General features: G+C 37.1%; 1 protein-coding gene across 1 annotated transcript; it reads right to left on the bottom strand.

The window, feature by feature from the left end:
• Positions 1–397: 397 nt before the first annotated feature.
• Positions 398–1153, bottom strand: LOC126765154 (uncharacterized; the record flags this gene model as incomplete). The annotated part of the gene is made up of 4 exons (XM_050482738.1): positions 1145–1153; positions 972–1079; positions 636–928; positions 398–479 (listed from the first exon to the last, which is right to left on the bottom strand). Coding segments are annotated over exons 1-4 (492 nt in total), but the record flags the coding sequence as incomplete, so codon positions are not given.
• Positions 1154–18731: the final 17578 nt, after the last annotated feature.

The following is an 18731-nucleotide window of genomic DNA, read 5'->3' as shown; positions in this document are numbered from 1 at the left end:
TGGGAACCAAATGCTCGTACCAATGAAGGGGAGATAAGGCGACAATTGTTTAATCAATAAAAATTCATTGTCTTTACATAAACAAGTAACATAAATTATTTGACTAGAAATAACTTAATACGGATAAAGTAAAACAAAGCAAGGTGAACCATATTCACTAAGTCACTACAAGTAAAACAAACCAACAAATGTATTAAGAAGAAAAAGTCAAAATGGAAAAAATCTTATTCTGGAATACAGATGATTACATTTTGGCAACTTATGAGCTATTTAAACTTTTCAATCGTTCGTGTTCCAATTTGACTTTTTCCATTTCTACTTCCATTTCTTTCTGTAACCGTAATTTCTGCAATTGAAAATTATTTTCCTCTCTCTCTTTTTCAAATTCTAATTTTTTCGTTTCTAGTTCCAACTTCTTATTTTGGATTTCGAAAAGTAATGAAAATGTATTTGAACTGCTATGAGATCTTTTCGTATTTCTTCTTAGTGTAGAAGTGTATACAAAATTAGCGGACGGACTGTCTACTTCATCTGCAGACAGATACATAATAATGGACGGACTGGGTAACGGACTCGAAAAACTTGTGTCGGGGTCTATCTCTGGGGTAATATATTCTATATATGTATCGTTCAACGCTGACACCAACTTTGTTGATTGATAAATCGTTGGTGGCTGAACACTTATACGACGTCCAAATCTCACGTGAAGGCCTTCATAAAAAGGACATATTATTTTTATGTATTCTTCCACACTATGAGGATCACCATTTTCAAGTAAGCCTGCACCAGTCTGGCCTTTCCACCTGAGCGCAGATAAAAAAGTTGTTTTCAAATGCCTCATTTTAGTCCTCATTATGTCCCATTTAATAATCATTAAATTTGGAGCTTTTTCACCAATTTTGTTGTAAAACCTTTGGGCTATTGGTTTCTAAAAGCAGATAAATAAAGCAATATAATTATATCGATATTACCTCAAAATGGTCCGGATTCTCTTTTATTGCGTCCACTCTATTTAACAAAAGGTCTATCGTTTGGCTTTCAGACCAACGAAATGTGCCTTTTAGCCTTAATCTTTCTTTCTATTAAATAATCAATTGAATATTAACAATATAAGCCCATAATTTATTGTTACAAATTTACTTACCGCTTCCATTTCTTTTAAAACACCAAATAGACGCTTCCAGCTGATTGCGAATTGCGCAAAATGCTATGGTTGCCACTGAAAACGGTCTCGCATATTTGCAAGATTGTCGTAAAATAAAATGCATGTAAAAATTTGCGATGTTGCCATACGTTTACGACGTTAAATGAGTACCACTAATATATTACAATAATATTTTAATTTAATTTTCAAACGCATCTACATATCAGCACTTACATAATTACATATGTACATATGTAAGTAAAATTCAAATGCAAAACATGATATTATCGTTTATCAGTAATATAATGTGGGCGCACTGCTCTATATGTTCATACATAAAAGCATATGTGCGCATGACATTCCCACACAAATAATGAATACGTAAGCGTACATACATATATACATATCTGCGTACACATGTAAATATGTCGCCCGCAAAAACAAAAAATATTGTTCTACAAAAGCAGCAGCGTCACAAGTCAATATGGCAGCCAAATAGTCGATGCCCAAATTTGTAGAAAAACACACAACAACAATACTTTCATTCATGAACGCAAGCGCACTTTCAACAGGCAAACTTGATTCATTCATAAAAACAAACAGCATTACATCTCTCCGAGCATGTCTTTGCCTATGTACAAGCATCTTTTCGCGACGATGGCAAAAGCTAAAATTCATAAATTGAACAATTTCTGATGTTTCTTCACAGAAAGAAAAGAGAAAAGTGGCAACATAGCTGTTGTCGATTTATAATATTTGCCAATTCTAAAATATTTTTCCGTGCTCACAAAAATCTGCGTCGATATGTATGCACGCTCATACATCTTCATACATATTTATACAATTTGTAATTTTTGCGGACGACATATCTACATGTGAACGCATATAAGTATGTATATATGTTTTGTATGCATTATTTGTGTGGGAATGTCATACGCACTTATTTACATGTGTACGCATGTAAGTATGTATGATGCCTTTTCAAACGATTGTTGTTTTTGTAAAGCATTGTTTGTAGTTTTTGGGTTTTTTTTTTTTTTCGAAGGGGGAATCTTTCATAGATACTGATACTTAGTGGTATACAGCATGCACGATTCGTACTGCTCGTTAAAGGTGCACCTCATTCGGGACCACGCCTAATAGGTACTCCGAGAGTATGTAGGTACTCTCGGAAACATCCGTGTCCTGTCAGAAACTGCGTCATGTAAAAGTCTGTCTCGCCATGGTTTATGGCTTGTGCTGGAACGTTTTGTCTCCACATGCCCATATTGCTACCTTTTTTATGGAATCTGAGATCCACTTGCAGTCGTTTTGTTTTTGTATTGTTCACAAATTATTGCTACGTCAAAACTATATGCATAAGCCGTTTGCGTTAGTAGCTCCTGAGCCGCCTCGCAGTGGTTCAGGTTTATTTTCAGGATCTTCACCTTACGTTTTTACTGCACCCTGCTATGTAAATGGGACATTTTCGGCTTCCTATTTGGTGTTCGGAGTTCGCTTTTCCACTCTTTTTGCACGCAATGCAAAGGGGTTTATTAGTACAGGATTTCGCAAAGTGACCCTCTTCTCCGCACTTAATACAGCACTTGCTCCTGTCTTCCAAGTTGCTGCACGCTTTCGCCACATGTCCATATTCGAGACACCTAAAGCACATCTTCAGTTGAGCTTTCTCCCTTATCCTGCAGATTGTCCAGCCGATCTTAATCTTCTGGGCCTGTAGCAAATATTTTGCTTCTTGTGCAGGAAGACTGGCGTGCTCCTCCTTGGCACTTGCGTGAAGCTTCGCGGTTGAGCTAAGTAGCTCCCGCATGGGGTTGTTGATGGATCGATGTGGTGGGCGCATCATATCAACTAACTGCTGTATCATTTCTCCTAGCTCCGTCATTGGGTCTTGCTTGCCTAGTCTTCCCATTAATGTCGGCGTATTTTCCTGCAACGCCGGGGGTGAAGATTTGGCTCGCGCAGGTCTATCCAGCAATAGCACATTTACAGGTGATCTGGCCAATCGCGAAACCTTCTTAAAGGGATCCATCTCTGGGTACTCCATATTTTTGTTGCTGCTATTGTTGTTGTCGTTGTTGTTTTTTCCATTGTTTTCTCCATTAATCAGTTTTACCAGCGCATCGTGTGCAGGGGGGCGGGCCGAAATAGACAGGAACGGGTGTACCCTCGGGGACGATGCCCCTACCCAGTTCCCTGAGGCCTGTCCTTCGCTTTACCGGTTCCGAAATACGCGGACGAACCGACGCTCGCCCGGAGCAACGCAGTCTACTAGTTCTGCGCAAAATGGACACTTCCTGACCAAGGCCCGAAGGGGCTGGTTACTGATTCACATCGTGGCTAACACTTCGGAAGAGCAAGCTTACATCACCCTCTCCACACCATCAGTGGGAAACCCTAACATGGTGAACAGACGCTGACCAGAAAGCCGCTCATTGTGAGTCCGTCGCGCCTGGATTTTTGTATTACCCATCATGCCCATGCATGATGGGGGGGACACCTATTTTTAAGAGGCGGTATCGACTCGCCTCTGTCGCAGGGGTTTCATCGGCTTAGCTGGCTTTTATACCGCATCCTCCACTCCTGCCGCTCCTCGTCGGGGGTTGTTTATTCGTTATAACTTATTTCGCAACTAACCTGCTACTACAGGCCATCCGGCTATCCGGCTATCCGCGACCTGCCGACCCCCACGGTAGCTTGGAGCTCAGCTGAAAAGCCTGGTCCCACTGGAACCAAAACCAACGGGCAAGTTTTTGGGGGTGACATATTTGCATGTGTATGCATATGTATACAAGTATGTAGGTTTGTGTATGCTTTATTTGTGTACCAATGTCATACGCACATATTTATGTATGTACATATGAGTAGCGCGCACATGTTATTATTGATAAGTGATAATATGATTTGAATTCGCGAAAGCGAACATAAACACATATGGTCATGACACAAGTGAATATATGTAAGTTCTGAATGATAATATTGTAATATATTTAATTTTTTAAATAATATTATGATAGTTTGTTATATACATAAATATGTGAGTATGAATATATCTAATACAAAAAATAATTAAAAAATAGGATTTATTTTTACATTAACTATGAATATTGCTTTGAAAAGGTTAATTAATTCAAATGTATTCAATTGCACATGTATTCATTAATATGCACAAGAATTCATAAGAATACACATGTTTGCATATAAACGAATAGAATTATAAGCAAAAGAGCGAACATACGTTTGTTAGTTCTGTGCATAATTAATACGCTTTTATTAGCTTCATTTGTATGTATGTATGTAACTTTTTTAAGTGATACTGAAACGTAGAATATTTGAGCGACACTGTGGGAAGGCGTATGTATGTATGTATGTATGTATGTATGTATACTGAAATATACATATGTATATCCGTAAAGAAAGTATACTTTATATAGATATACTTATGTATATAAGTATAACCGCGCACCAGAAGAAATAATATCAAATAATGCAAAACATGTGACTTTTAGGTAATAAAAAAATTAATACTTATAATAAAATTTTTGTAGTAAAAAAAAATTCAGATACTAGTTTTCAAAATGCCTCCGAGAAGCAACTGCAGTAGAAAACTCCTTTTTTTAACTTTGGCTGTCACGTCGATGTGAGCTTTTTAAAAATTGTCACTGAATCTAATGGCGGAGAATACGATTTAAATTATATTCGTTTATATTTCGCAATATTGGTAAATCTCATAGAAGAAAAAATAGATTTTGGAATATAAAATAAGAATTCATAAAAATTTTAAATACACAAAGAAATATTCTACCTATCCCTTACTTGAACCCCTCTACCTGAAAAAATGGAGCTTACCTACTTTCCGGGTCGACCACTTGAATTATAAGTGCTAGTCAAGAACAATAGAAATGGATTAACCCAAGTTTGTACCGTTACTTTTTTGGTTCCAGCGGGACATCATAAATATAATAAATATCAGGAATATATTAGGTATACAATCAAACGAAAAAAAAAAACAGTCGAAGTGTACGGTTGTGACAATTTAAAATTATAAGCGAAATATATTTACATAGATTTTCAAAAAGTCTGTGCGTCGTATAGTATATTTGATTAAAATCTTTTCATTATAAACCAATAAATTAATTTTATTTAACGAATTGTTTATACAAAAAACAACAAGTCTTAGTGAAAGAATGGAAAGATCGTCAGAACACTTAAGCGAATTAGAGAAAATAAAGGAGAAAAGAAGGCTCTATATGAGAAGTTATAGAGCTAAGCAATCGAAGGAAGGCAGAGAGACTCGCTTAAAGCAAATGCGTCAGAATGCAGCAGAAAGCCGAGCCTCAGAACCAGAGGAAGTCAGAGAGGATCGTTTGCAGCAAATGCGTCAGCATGCAGCGGAAAGCCGGGCCTTAGAACCAAAGCAAGCCAGAGAGGCTCGTTTGCAGCAAATGCGTCAGCATGCAGCGGAAAGCCGAGCCTCAGAACCAGAGCAAGGCAGAGAGGTTCGTTTGCAGCATATGCGTCAGCATGCAGCAGAAAGCCGAGCCTCAGAATAAGAACAAGCCAGAGAGGCTCGTTTGATGCAAATGCAGAAACAAAATGAAGAGGTCCGAAGGTTACGTAAAGCCGGTATAACGAGATTTATTCAGGCCAATTAACTCGTTTTGCGATGCGATATGTGAGGTTTGTACTAAACAATGCTATAAACATCAAATTTTTAAGTGGATTGTACGAGTAGATGCTATAGCAAACACATATTTGCCTAATGAATTAAAGCAAAAAAAATTTTTGGTTGTTTGCAATCGTTGCAAAACCCATTTGAATTCAAGCAAAGGCTGATTTCACGTATTATTCCATTTGTTAAAATTATAAAATTAAGCGGTGTATTTGGGCAATATAGTTTTCGAGGTCAAGCAGTATTGTTTGCTCAGGATGTTTTCGAAGTTACTGAAAAACTTCCGAACATGTTACCAAGAACCACTAATAATGCTCAAATAGTTGTAATTACTGAATTTTTGGAAAATATTAATGTAACGCGACAGTTTCAGTATCTAGGCAAAAGGTATATGATGCACTACATTGGTTGGTCGCTAACAATCCCCTTTATAAAGACGTCACTATCGATCAAAACGTCATAATGAATGAAGAGGATATTATTAGAGTATAAAAAGCTCCACTAGAGGTTATGAATGAAATCAATGATGAACTTAACAATAACACTAGTGCTTACACAAGAATATGTGATTTTTCGAGAATTGTGCGTGCTTCATGGCACCGAGGAAACGAGCTCATATTCACATCAGGATTTGCAGGTGTACAATGCTGTGCGATGGCATTGTCTAACATCCTAAGAGCCAGTATTCTTGCACCATTCAATCTACAGCAATATAAGATTTCAAACGGAGCGAAATTTAATGGCCTGTCGTATTGAAGACGATGGATACCTACTGGTGCGAAATTTCCACGCAATAAAAGATATTTTAGTCGCATTCGGCAAACGGTTTCAGATCACTTTTGCCGATGAACCAAGCATATATGGAAGCTTGAGCGACAAGAATAATGAAACAAACTTCGAACGCACCCTTCGTCAAGGGTTGGAAGATTTTTTCATGGAACATAACGCCGGCATAATAATAACAGATGGACAATCATTCGGAGTGATGTACTATGATAACAAATATTACTTCACTAACTCGCATTCTTGTGGTCAAAAGGGATCTAGAGCAAAGGATAACAATGGAAAAGCCTGCATTATCGAATGCGACAATTTAGACGAGTTTGTGAGGATTTGTAAACGTACAACAGACAGCGAAAATGTGCAATATACTCTTAATTACGTTGATGTTGTATATGAAACAGATGAGCCTGACGAAATAGAAATACAGCAGAGTATTGAGATAGTAAAGGCTGCGTCTGAAATGATTACTTCTCAACATGAACTACCTAATCATTTAATTCCACTGCAGACATCTTTGATGGCGCCGATTGATGTAATGCAACCCAATGTGGAAGATGAACTACAGGCTTCACGAAACCTTAACGAAATTAACCGCAAAACGAAAGACAACATCGTTAATATCGGACATAAACTGAAAGCAGAAGAATTTGCCTGGTACTTCTTGTTTCCTTACGGAAAAAACGGGTTCAAAGAACAAAGGCCTGTAAATATTACAGCGTTAGACTACTTTCAGTTTAGAATTTTGGGCCTTATCCTTCTTTGAATATTATAGAATCAAAAGCACTATATCTGCATGCGGCAAAAAAATTGTTAATCAAGAAGGAGCAATAGAAGATGTCCATATTTATGTAAAATATTTATGAGGTTTGGCAGCTTATTGGAGATCAGCTCTGAATGAACTATTAGCTCAAATCAGATGTTTAGGACCTCCAACATACTTTGTAACATTTAGCTCAAATGATCTCAACTGGCTAGACCAACGAAAGACTTTGTTAATAGACGATGGTAGGGCTGATGTTGATTCCAGTACTCTCGATATTTATGAGACCCAAAGACTTATCGAGAAGTATCCAGTAATTTTGAGTCGACATTTCATGTTAAGAGTAAATGCTCTAATGAAATTTATAAAAAATAATGATTATGTGTTTGGCGGAAAAGTGAAGGATCATTGGTGGCGCATTGAATTCCAGAATCGGGGAAGTCCTCACCTTTATATGGTGATTTGGATCGAAAATCATCCCGAGTTTGACTCAGAAGAAGGGAAACTTCTTCTGGATCGTAATTGTTGCTGTAGAATCCCTCCAGAAGAAGAAGACCCAGAGCTTCATGAATTAGTTAAAAAATGTCAAATTCATCGGCATACACAAACTTGTTCAAAAAATAATACTTCTATAAGATGCCGATTCAACTTTCCACGCCAAGAATGTGACGAGACACGAATTGTGTCACATTCTTCAGATGATTTTCTTCGTAACGGAGGTAGAATTTGTTTACTTAAGCGTCGAAAGGAAGATGCTTGGGTAAATAATTACCAGCCAGAGTTGCTAAGACTGTGGGCAGCCAACATGGATATTTAGCCATGCGGATCAAACGAAGCGATAGCGTACTATATAGCAAAGTACCTATCGAAAGCAGAACCTGCAGGTATAGATTCTGGAATTGCGCAGGTAATACAGCAAATTCAACGCGAAGAAACTGATCTTTCACGTAAACTGTTCAGCATATGTATGAAGATTCTTCATGAACGACAAGTATCAGCTGCAGAATGTGCATATAGACTTTGTCATATCCCATTACAGGACAGTTCTTGAAGCTGCATTTTTCTGAACACAAGAAAGGCAGAACACCGTTACAGAGTATTGCAATTCGACAGAAAGGGGCACGCAACTGGTTATTATAGTAATATCTTTGAAAGATATCAAACACGTCCGTTACAATCTCCCGATTACGATTTTGTAAACATGAGCCTTACAGAGTTTGCAATGTTGTTTGAACCATTCTATCCGAAAAAAGTAAGCGAAACTGAGGAAAGTGTTGATCACGACGCGTATGAAGAATTTCGTTACACACGTCGTCTACTCATTACGCTATTAGATAAGAGCAAAATGGTTGTGAGAAAGGTTCCCGCAGTTGTTAGGGTGCCATATCATCAGATCCCGACAACTTTTTCTATAGCTTACTTCTTCAATATATGCCTTATCGTTTGGAAACTGAATTACTTGAAGGTTTCGATAATGCAAAAGAGGCGTTTTTACACCGAGAGAATCGTTTGAAGGAAAACGATTGGTCGGAGGTTCTACACTACACAGCCTGTTGAAACTATCAGTACCAGTTATGGCAAAACGTTGAGTTTCTGTTCATAGAAGAGATTTCTATGGTGCCTTATGAAATGCTTTGCATGATCGACTCTCGTTTGCGCTAACTAAACAGACAGGAGACTTGTTTTGAAGGTATAAATGTCTTACTCTTTGGTGATTTAATGCAGTTACCACCTGTCCGAGGACATCAAGTATTTCAACAGCCAGAACATTCCGCCTGGTTGAACTCCAACAAAACATGCATCAACAAGAAGATACGACATTTATAGATGTGCTTAATGCTTTAATAGTAGGAAAGTTGACGTCGAAGCATCTTGAAGTGCTTCTTGAAAAAGTGTCAACAGATACCACTGAAGAGAATTCTCAATTGAGACAGCTTTAAGGATTTACCCTACTAACGACCAAGTTGTTATACATAATGAAAAAGTTCTGAAGAGCTTTCAAGATAAAGGGACTGTTATTTATACGATAAGAGCACAAGACCAACTCATTGACGCTACACGAAATTTAGGTAATAAGGACTTAAATACTGTAATACCGAATGACATCAATAAAACAGGAGGTCTTCCTAATGTATTAAAAATATTCGTTGGAGCAAAAGTGATGTTAAATTCGAATATTGACGTGTCAAAAGGTTTAGTGAATGGTAATATGGAGTTTGTTACAGAAATTATCTGGCCAAATTTTCGCAGGGACCAAGTATATGCAGAAGACATCCCGTCAGTACGTATTAATTTCGGCTCAGATGGTGATCACGTAATTAAGCCAATATCGATACAATTTCCAGCAAAATACAGCTATGGAATCGCTGAGAGACGAATGGTACCAATAATACTGAGTTGGGTGTCGACCGTTCATAAAATGCAAGGTTGTACAGTAGATCATGCAGTAATTTATCTGGGTTCTCGACTGTTTGCTGCTGGACAAGCTTATGTAGCACTTAGTCGTTGTAGATCTTTGGACGGAACTCGAATTGAAGAACTAGACTGTTCAAAGTTGACAGGTAAAACACCCTGTAACAGTGAAGCTTTAGAAGAAATGATTCGATTAAGAAATAATAATTCGTAAAGTTGTCAATAGAACTTGGTCGCAAATAATATAATATGTATAACAATGAAAGGTTACGAGTAGATATTAAATGCTGTCTAATTATCGATTTACTTAACCAATACTACATGTTTTTGTTCATATTTTAACAAATTTGGGGTTTCTCACATCAAACTAAAAAATTAAAAATAAATATTTAAAAAAACTAAAAAACACGCTTTTAAAGCATATCAAACTAAAAAGTGAAAAATAATTCTTTGTATAAACTAACAATAATAATGACGGAAAAATTCCTGTATTATTGTGAGAAAAGCGTGGGGTGCTTTGTGACATACATATTTTTTAAATATCGAGCATTCCACGCTTTTCTCACAATAATACAGGAATTTTTCCTTCATTATTATTGTTAGTTTATACAAAGAATTATTTTTCACTTCTTAGTTTGATTTGCTTTAAAAGCGTGTTTTTTAGTTTTTTTTAAACATATTTATTTTTATTCTACGCTCAGATCTGTTCAAGCGAAAATGTTAAAATGTCTCCTGCCGAGCTTGTAGTGGCGAAACTCCTCCTTCTCGACCGAGTTAACCAAAAATATTTTTACGTTCTTAGCGCCGCGAACCTTCTCTATTATAAACGTTCTCTGCTATTATTTTACATTCTCTGTTTGTACTATATGTATATGGTACTGTTACTACATGTCTGTTATGTTTAACACAATTGCCACATGTTCTTTGGCGTTGAACTCATTTCTGCAAAAAAAATAAAATCGTGCTTGACGACTTTAACGCCATTGTGGGGAAAGAAATTATCTTTGGCACAACAGTCGGTAAATTTAGCTTCCACGAGGAAACATCCCCAAATGGGTACTAGATTCCAGCATAAGAAAAATTCAACAAGTTACCTGGTTGTCTCCGGAACGAAACACCACCAACCAGATCGATCATGTTGTGATGGACGGAAGACACGTCTCCAGTGTTTTTGACGTGCGTACGCTCCGAGGTTCCCACATCGACTCGGACCACTATCTTGTTGCAGCCAAGATAGGCACCCTCCTCTGTCCAACAAAAATCGCCGTCAAGAAATGCAATCACAACAGACAGCCGAACGACGCCACTTGCACTCCGCACGCGTCAACAACTCGGCATAAGGGAAGTGTGGGACGGGATTTCAAGCTACTTATGTACAGTTGCAACCAAAACCATTACTTTCGGAAAATGCAAAAAAATAGCTGGTACGATGAGGGAAATCAGACAGCTTAAGTCGAAATGTTACAATCGACCGCAATACGTGCGGGATGGGATAGATACCGAGAGTCGAAGAGAGAAGCAAGACGCATTATCAGACAGAAAAAAAGAAAGGAAGAAATGCGTGAGTGTGAAGAGCTTGGCAAGCTGGCCGACAGAGGTAATGCTCGAAAATTCCACGAAAAGATGTGGCGACTAACAGAAGGTTTCAAGGCCAGAGCATACTCATGTATAGGTGATCCCCAGAGCATACTAAAATTATGGAGGGAACACTTCTCCAGACTGCTGAATGGCAGTGAAAGTATAACGCAAGGAGAAGGCGAATCCGATTCCCCAATTGATGACGAAGGATCAGTTGTTCCATTGCCCAATCATGAATAAGTTCAAATAGCAATTACCCTTCTGAAGAACAAGAAAGTGGCAGAAGCCAATGGATTTGCCGGTTTTTTTGTAGAATATAGTCGGACAAAAGCATGCCCAACGATTGGAATTGAAGTGTGCTCTGCCCAATCCACAAAAAAAGAGATCCCACAATCTGCGTCAACTACCGTTTGATAAGCTTCCTCAACATCGCGTATAAGGTTCTATTGAGCGTATTGTATAAAATATTACAGCCCACCGTCAACAAACTGATTGGATCTTATTAGTGTGTCTTTAGGCCAGGCAAATCAACAACTGGCCAGATTTTCACCATGCCCCAAATCTTGGAAAAAGAAAGAAAGAAAGAAAAGAGAATCAACACGCACCACCTCTTCGTCGTTTTCAAAGCTGCTTTTGACAGCACAAAAGGAAGCTGCCTTTATGCCACGATATCTGAATTTGGAATCCCCGCAAAACTAATACGGCTGTGTAAACTCAGAAGTAAAGTCCTCTCTCGACGAACAAAAACAGAACTCCATAAGTCACTCATTATTCCCATCCTGCTATATGGACATCTCTAAGCTGTGTTTTTGTTTATAAGCTGATTCTTTCCTTACTCCTCCTTTGCGATGATGGTAACATTGTACAAAAGAAAACAAAAGAGAACAGCTGATTTCTACGTTGCTACTACTTTTGACAAATTTTGTTCACTACAGGCGGCAAGTGAGAAAGGGTGGTGCGGAATTCGCTAGTTCTACTAACAGTCACAAAAGTGTCTCAATCGAAAATGAACAGATCTAATCCACTATTATATTTCGCGAAGAAAAAAATGCAAGGTGCGAATGTACCAAGCAAAAAAGGACCGTCTGTTCAGACTGGTATTGACCACTAAATAAACGTAAAAAGGAAATTAAGTTCAGTTAAAACAACGGTCAATACCAAAACATTTCAGCCAGGCACGCCAAATGGTAAAAAACTAGCAATCCTAAATGGCAACAGTTTTGCCTTACGACGATGAAAAGGGTACCACCACAGTCGTGAATGCCAAACCCCTCCAATATATTTGTATGAGCGGAGCTCAAATGCGCTTGTCTCAAAACTAAGAAATATAATATGCACAAACAATTTTCACATAGTGCCCTTGAAAAAAGGTAACATAAGGGTTTCATGGATGTTGTAAAATAGTTGTCAAATAATAACAAGAATTACTGCTCTTACCAACTGAAGAGCTCAAAAGGCCTAGTAGTTGTCGTTTTCGTATTAAATCAGTGGTAAACATTTTTAACAGGAACAAAGTCCCACAACAACACACATGCACGCAAAATTCTAGTCAACTTAGGAAAAATGAAACACATCCCATTTACAACTTAAATCGCAGAATTACTCTTGAGGAACCACACAAAAGAAATGTTCCAGACAATGCATAAACCATCAAGAGTATGGACACACCCTGCGCAGTGTCGGCGTGGTGTGAGGTGACTTACATTTCACGTCAAAATGAACTCTTAACAAAGATAATTTAAATAAAATATGTAGTAGTTTTCTGGAAAATCACACTGCAAACTATAGGTGTCGCTCTAATTGTCTGTCCGTATTCAAGCGTGTCGTAACCAAATGTTAAGTATTTCTCCTAACGAAAATATTGAAATCCCCGCTCAAACCCAGTAAATCTTAAAGCCAATGCTACACAAGGGAGCTATGCAAACGTAGTGAAAGGCAACGCCTTACCCAATGAGTGACACAATTAATGTCTACAATGCAAAATAGACTCAAGAGATAATCAAAGTACAAAACCAAATGTTGAAAACTTTTTAAGTAAAAAATGAGCGTATTGAACATTTGTATATGGAATGCTAACGGTGTTAACCAACATAAATTGAAGCTTAATAGATTTCTGCATGCAAATAATATATATGTAGATGTAATGCTATTACCGTGATTTAGAATCTATGTTATAAACCACGCAGATGGAAATTCATATGGTGGAATCGCAGTGTTGGTAAGAAAACGATTAAACCACCACACATTAGAATCTCATGCTACAGCGCAGTTACAAGAACTACTACTCGATTTAAAATTACAGACATCCAATTTAAATACTTTTTTGGAACGCTAGGTCTTCTAGCAGATGGAGATTACAATGCAAACACAAATAATCCGATCAGATATTCTCCTGGTAAGCCGACATATTGGCCTAGTGATCGTAACAAAATACCAGATTTAATTGATTTTTCTGTAATCAAAAATATAGATAAATCGCACAAACCAGCTGATACATGTACTGATCTATCTTCTGGTCACTCTCCTGTACGAATAACGTTATGTGAACAACCCATTTTCGTTGTTCCAAAAGTGGTTCTAACTTCTTATAAAACGAATTGGCTAAAATATAAAAAACACGTGAGTAGCCACATGAATATTGAGTACAAAATAAATTCAGGAAGAGATATTGACGAAAGCATAAACGAACTCGATGATATAATAACTACCGCAGCTGTCTTAGCGGCACCAAACAAAAACTATAAGCCGCTTGGTCGCAGAAAAATCACAAATAGTGAAATAGAAAAGCTTGTAAATGAAAAAAGGCGCGCAAGGCGTGAATGGCAGATAAATCGCTGCCCTTCCACTCAGCTTCAATTGAAATCTGCTGCACGTAAATTAAAAAAACCGTTAAACGTGAGGAATTCAATACCGAAATATATATAAAGAAGTTGTGTCCACATTCAAGCAAGCAAAATTCCTTTTGGAAAGCCCATGAAGCCAACAACTGACTCCAACATGCCTGTACGAGACATGGGTGGAAATTGGGTTCGAAGTGACGAGAAAAAGGCTAATTGTTTTGCAAATCACCTAGAAAAGGTATTTCAACCAAATTGCCCAAAAAAGAACCTTGAGGGTTACCCAACACAGTTATCGAGTCACTCGAGTCTTTTAAGACTTCACCTTCTGAAATTATTAGAATAATAAAAGAACTTAACCCAAAAAAGTCACCAGCCCATGATAATATTACCCCAAAAATGCTAATAAATTTATCAAATATTGCTGTAGAAGTGCTCTCTTTGCTCTCTTTGCTCTTCAATGCAATTCTTAATCTCGGATACTATCCTAATTCATGGAAAAAGTCGCAGATTATCTTGATAGACAAAACCTGTAAAAGATTTAACACAGCCGTCTTCATACAGACCAATAAGTCTGCTACCCTGTCTTTCTAAAATATTTGAAAAAGTGTTACTATCAAAGATGTTTCCTTTCCTCCACGAAAATAATATAATACCAATGCACCAATTCGGGTTTCGTGAAAAACATAGCACGATGGAGCAAGTAAATAGAATTACTCGTACTAACAAAATAAGAAAAGCATTTGAGCACAGGGAGTACTGTTCAGCAATATTTTTAGATGTAGCTCAGGCATTTTATAAGGTGTGGCATGAAGGTTTTTTATATAAGACTAGCTAACCCCGCAGCCGTTGTCCTGCGTGAAATTATGTGTTTTGAAATGAAAAAGAGTTGAAATTGTATTGTGTCGAAAATGATTTATTTTCGATTTTTCTACATTTTTTTTAATGTAGCGCAACTTAATAAACATAATTTTTTGATTTTTGTTCTGGTGCGTAAATATATGTACAGAGAAGATGGGTTTCCAACTAGTCAACACGCCACATACATATATCTGGCCGTGTGAAAAACATAGCATTTCCCGATTTCCTTGTGTCCTGTTGATTGTCAACGCAAAAGCAATTTTCCTTGGAAATTCGTGACATTCGTGATGAATTCATCTTCCGTTGAAGTGAATTGACAAAAGGGAGGTGAAATTGATATCAAACCACTGGAAGTATCAACCAAAATTTTCCCATTTCCAATTCTAAGCGAATACAATGTAAAATGTCGTCGGCAATGTCATTTTTTCGTATCCCATAATTAACGCGAATTTGAAGGCTGATATGTCGAAATGATCTTCGCAAAAAGTATGCGAACTTCAGTGACATGCGAAGTAACTATCGCATTGTCCTTCGTCTGTTTCCAGTGATTATCATATTCCAGCATATGCAACTGCTGGCATGCTTCTCAAAAAGTTGCACACACTGTACCATTCACAATACGCAATGACTTAAATGAAGTTGAACCGCGAGACGCACAACAGTCGGAAAACTTTCATGAATTGCAAAAGTAAATATCCTACAAAACGCTTTATTGCAGTTCACACCCATTCGATACTGCTGATCTCAAGGCCTATATCCGCTATGTTGCTTTCTTTGGTGACGTACTTGCAAACGTACATTTGATCGATTTTACCAAATTACAATATTCAATATTGACATGAGGTTTGAATGTGAATTAGACAAATGTGCCGAATATGGTACGATCCATGTGTTGTCAACTTCGATGTGTTGTTAACGTCGATATTCACGCCTTTAAATGCTAAATGTTCTGCCATTGTTGTCTGGTGAGCGACGCCGATACAGTGAATATCCATCATTTCCCATTTCCGTTTCCAAAAGAAAAGTACATGAGTAGTGTTTCGTGCATTTATTGTCAAACATACAAACCAAAGTGGGATTGTAAGGTTCGCAAGGTCCATGAACCATATTGGTTTTCACCACTTCGTATAATTCTGTATCTATCTCTGAATCAGGAATTTCCGCTGAAATGATTTCATCAATTTGATCTGGTGTAATCACCATCCGCATCCAAAGAAGAATGTGTGCGTGCGGCAAACATCTTTTTTGCTACTCAACAGAATACATTCAGCATCTAACAGCACCATATATGCCATAGGTTGCTTCAAGATAAACATCAAACATCGCAGCTATTGTTTAAAAAGTCGTGCTGTGATATCGTTACGATCGCTAGCTGATTGACCTCGATCCATAATTCCGCACGTATGTCATTTCATTTTGGGAGTATTTCTTGCCTTTTCTTGGGCTGCCGTACGTTGATGGCAAAAAGAACGCCGACCGATATCACGGCGAGCTCTTCGTGGCTTCGTAACAAATTTCAACAGATTTTTCGAATGTCAAGAATCGATTCTTAATCGACTTCGACTACTGAAGATCGATTCCGAAAAATCGATCATTTTACGAGAAAACTCGATTTTCGAGTAGAATCCGAATCGAGTTTACCATCCCTACTGGCAGCCATCGCGTGCACATATAATAACCCCCGCATAATAACCACCACAAAAAAAAAATGATTTTTTTCATGTAATTTATATGGAAAACAGAAAATTTGAAAGAGGACCTATTGATATTAATATTAAGAGCTCATCTTTTGAGTGACTTTTTTTTACACATTTCGAAAGTTTTGAGCCTGTTTTTCAGTTGAAAAAAAAGGTTGCCTCAAAATGGCACACCCTAATATGCAATTGACCACATTGTGTGAAACACACATAAAGTTTTCACTGAATAATTTTAAACAATTTTTCCTTCGGATAGCCGGAATAAAAAGCAAGCGATCAAAATTGAAGAATTCAAAATATTTACAAAACAAAATATGTATTCAAAAACAAAACAAACTAAAATTGAAAAAAAAATATGTATGGAAAATGTTACTTTTTGGAATTGTCCAATTATCCGACTTCTCCTCATTAAAAGTATAAGGTATTCTGTTTCTAAACCTTTCCCGATCCACAACAAACAACCTTTCAATTTCAAGATTGGTTCAACCGTTCTCTTAGTGTTACTAACAAACAAACATTCATTTTTATTGTAACGTTTGTATGGGGAAAAGAAAAGGGCTGTTTTTAGGGGTTTTCCAGAAATTATTCGAATTTTTCTCGCTGTAAAAACCGTCTTTGAACTTCAACGAACATTTAAGAAAAAGAATTGGCCAAATTGGTTCAGGCGTTATTGAGTTATGAGCGTACATACATTTTGGCGATTCATTTTTATTTATATAGAAGATTAAAAATATTCTACCTTTAGAATTGTGTAAAACATTGGAGTCTTATTTAAATAATAGACAATTTATAGTGAAAGTAGGAGATTTCATATCTGATGAAAGTCAGATAAGGGCCATAGAGCAGTGTTTTAAGCCTAACTCTATACATCATATCAACAGTAAATCTTGCAACAGCTAACAATTTATCAATTTCAACTTTTGCGGATGACACAGCTATAGTTAGCCGTAACAATTGTCACATTTTAGCATCAAGAATATTAGCAGAGCATTCAAGTTCTATCGAAGAATGGCTAGCGAAATGACGTATAAATATGAATGAACAGAAGTGTAAGCATGTTACATTTTCGCTAAGACCAAAAATGTGCCCGACTGTAAAAATAAACAATATTTTAGTACCCCACGCGAACGAAGTAACATATCTTAGTATTCACCTAGATAGAAGGCTTACGTGGAGAAAACACATCTTTGGTAAAATAACATGTATGAAAATTAGAGCTGCAAATTTAAATTGGCTTTAAAATAAAAACTTAGACTAGACAACAAAGTGTTTTTATATAATGGGGTCATAAAGCCGATTTCGATATATGGTATTCAACTGTGGGGTACGACCTGTACAACTAATATTGATATAATACAATGGTTCCAATCAAAAATGCTTATTACAATCACGTGTTCACCATGGTACATGCGTAATGAAAATATCCATAAAGACCTTGGTATTTCTATGGTAAAGAAAGAAGTAAAAGATAGCAGAATTAAATATATTTCTAAGCTTCGAAATCACCCAAACCCTTTGGCTAATGCTTTGGTACATTCCTGCTATCAATCATGCCTTAAAAAAGAGATATGCCTGCGTACTACAGAGCAACGTATCACCAAATCAGCTTAATCACTTACATATTTGAGCCTGTCTAGTTATACCCTGAACAGGGTATATTAAGTTTGTCACGAAGTTTGTAACACTCAGAAGGAGCGTCGGAGACCCTATAAAGTATATGTTATATATAAATGATCAGTATGTTGAGCTGAGTCGATTTAGCCAAGTCCGTCTGTCTGTCTGTATATATTCGAACTAGTCCCTCAGTTTTTAAGATATCGTTTTGAAATTTTGCAAACGTCATTTTCTCTTCAAGAAGCTGCTCATTTGTCGGAACTGCAGATATCGGACCACTATAACATATAGCTGCCATACAAACTGAATGATCGGAATCAAGTTTTTGTATGGAAAACTTTCACATTTGACAAGATAATTTCATTTTGTACAG

The sequence above is a fragment of the Bactrocera neohumeralis genome, unplaced genomic scaffold (assembly GCF_024586455.1).
Source record: "Bactrocera neohumeralis isolate Rockhampton unplaced genomic scaffold, APGP_CSIRO_Bneo_wtdbg2-racon-allhic-juicebox.fasta_v2 cluster10, whole genome shotgun sequence".
NCBI classification, from domain to species: Eukaryota; Metazoa; Arthropoda; class Insecta; order Diptera; family Tephritidae; genus Bactrocera; species Bactrocera neohumeralis.
Note: the sequence above shows the minus strand (reverse complement) of the source record. Positions and strands in the feature narration are given on the sequence as shown.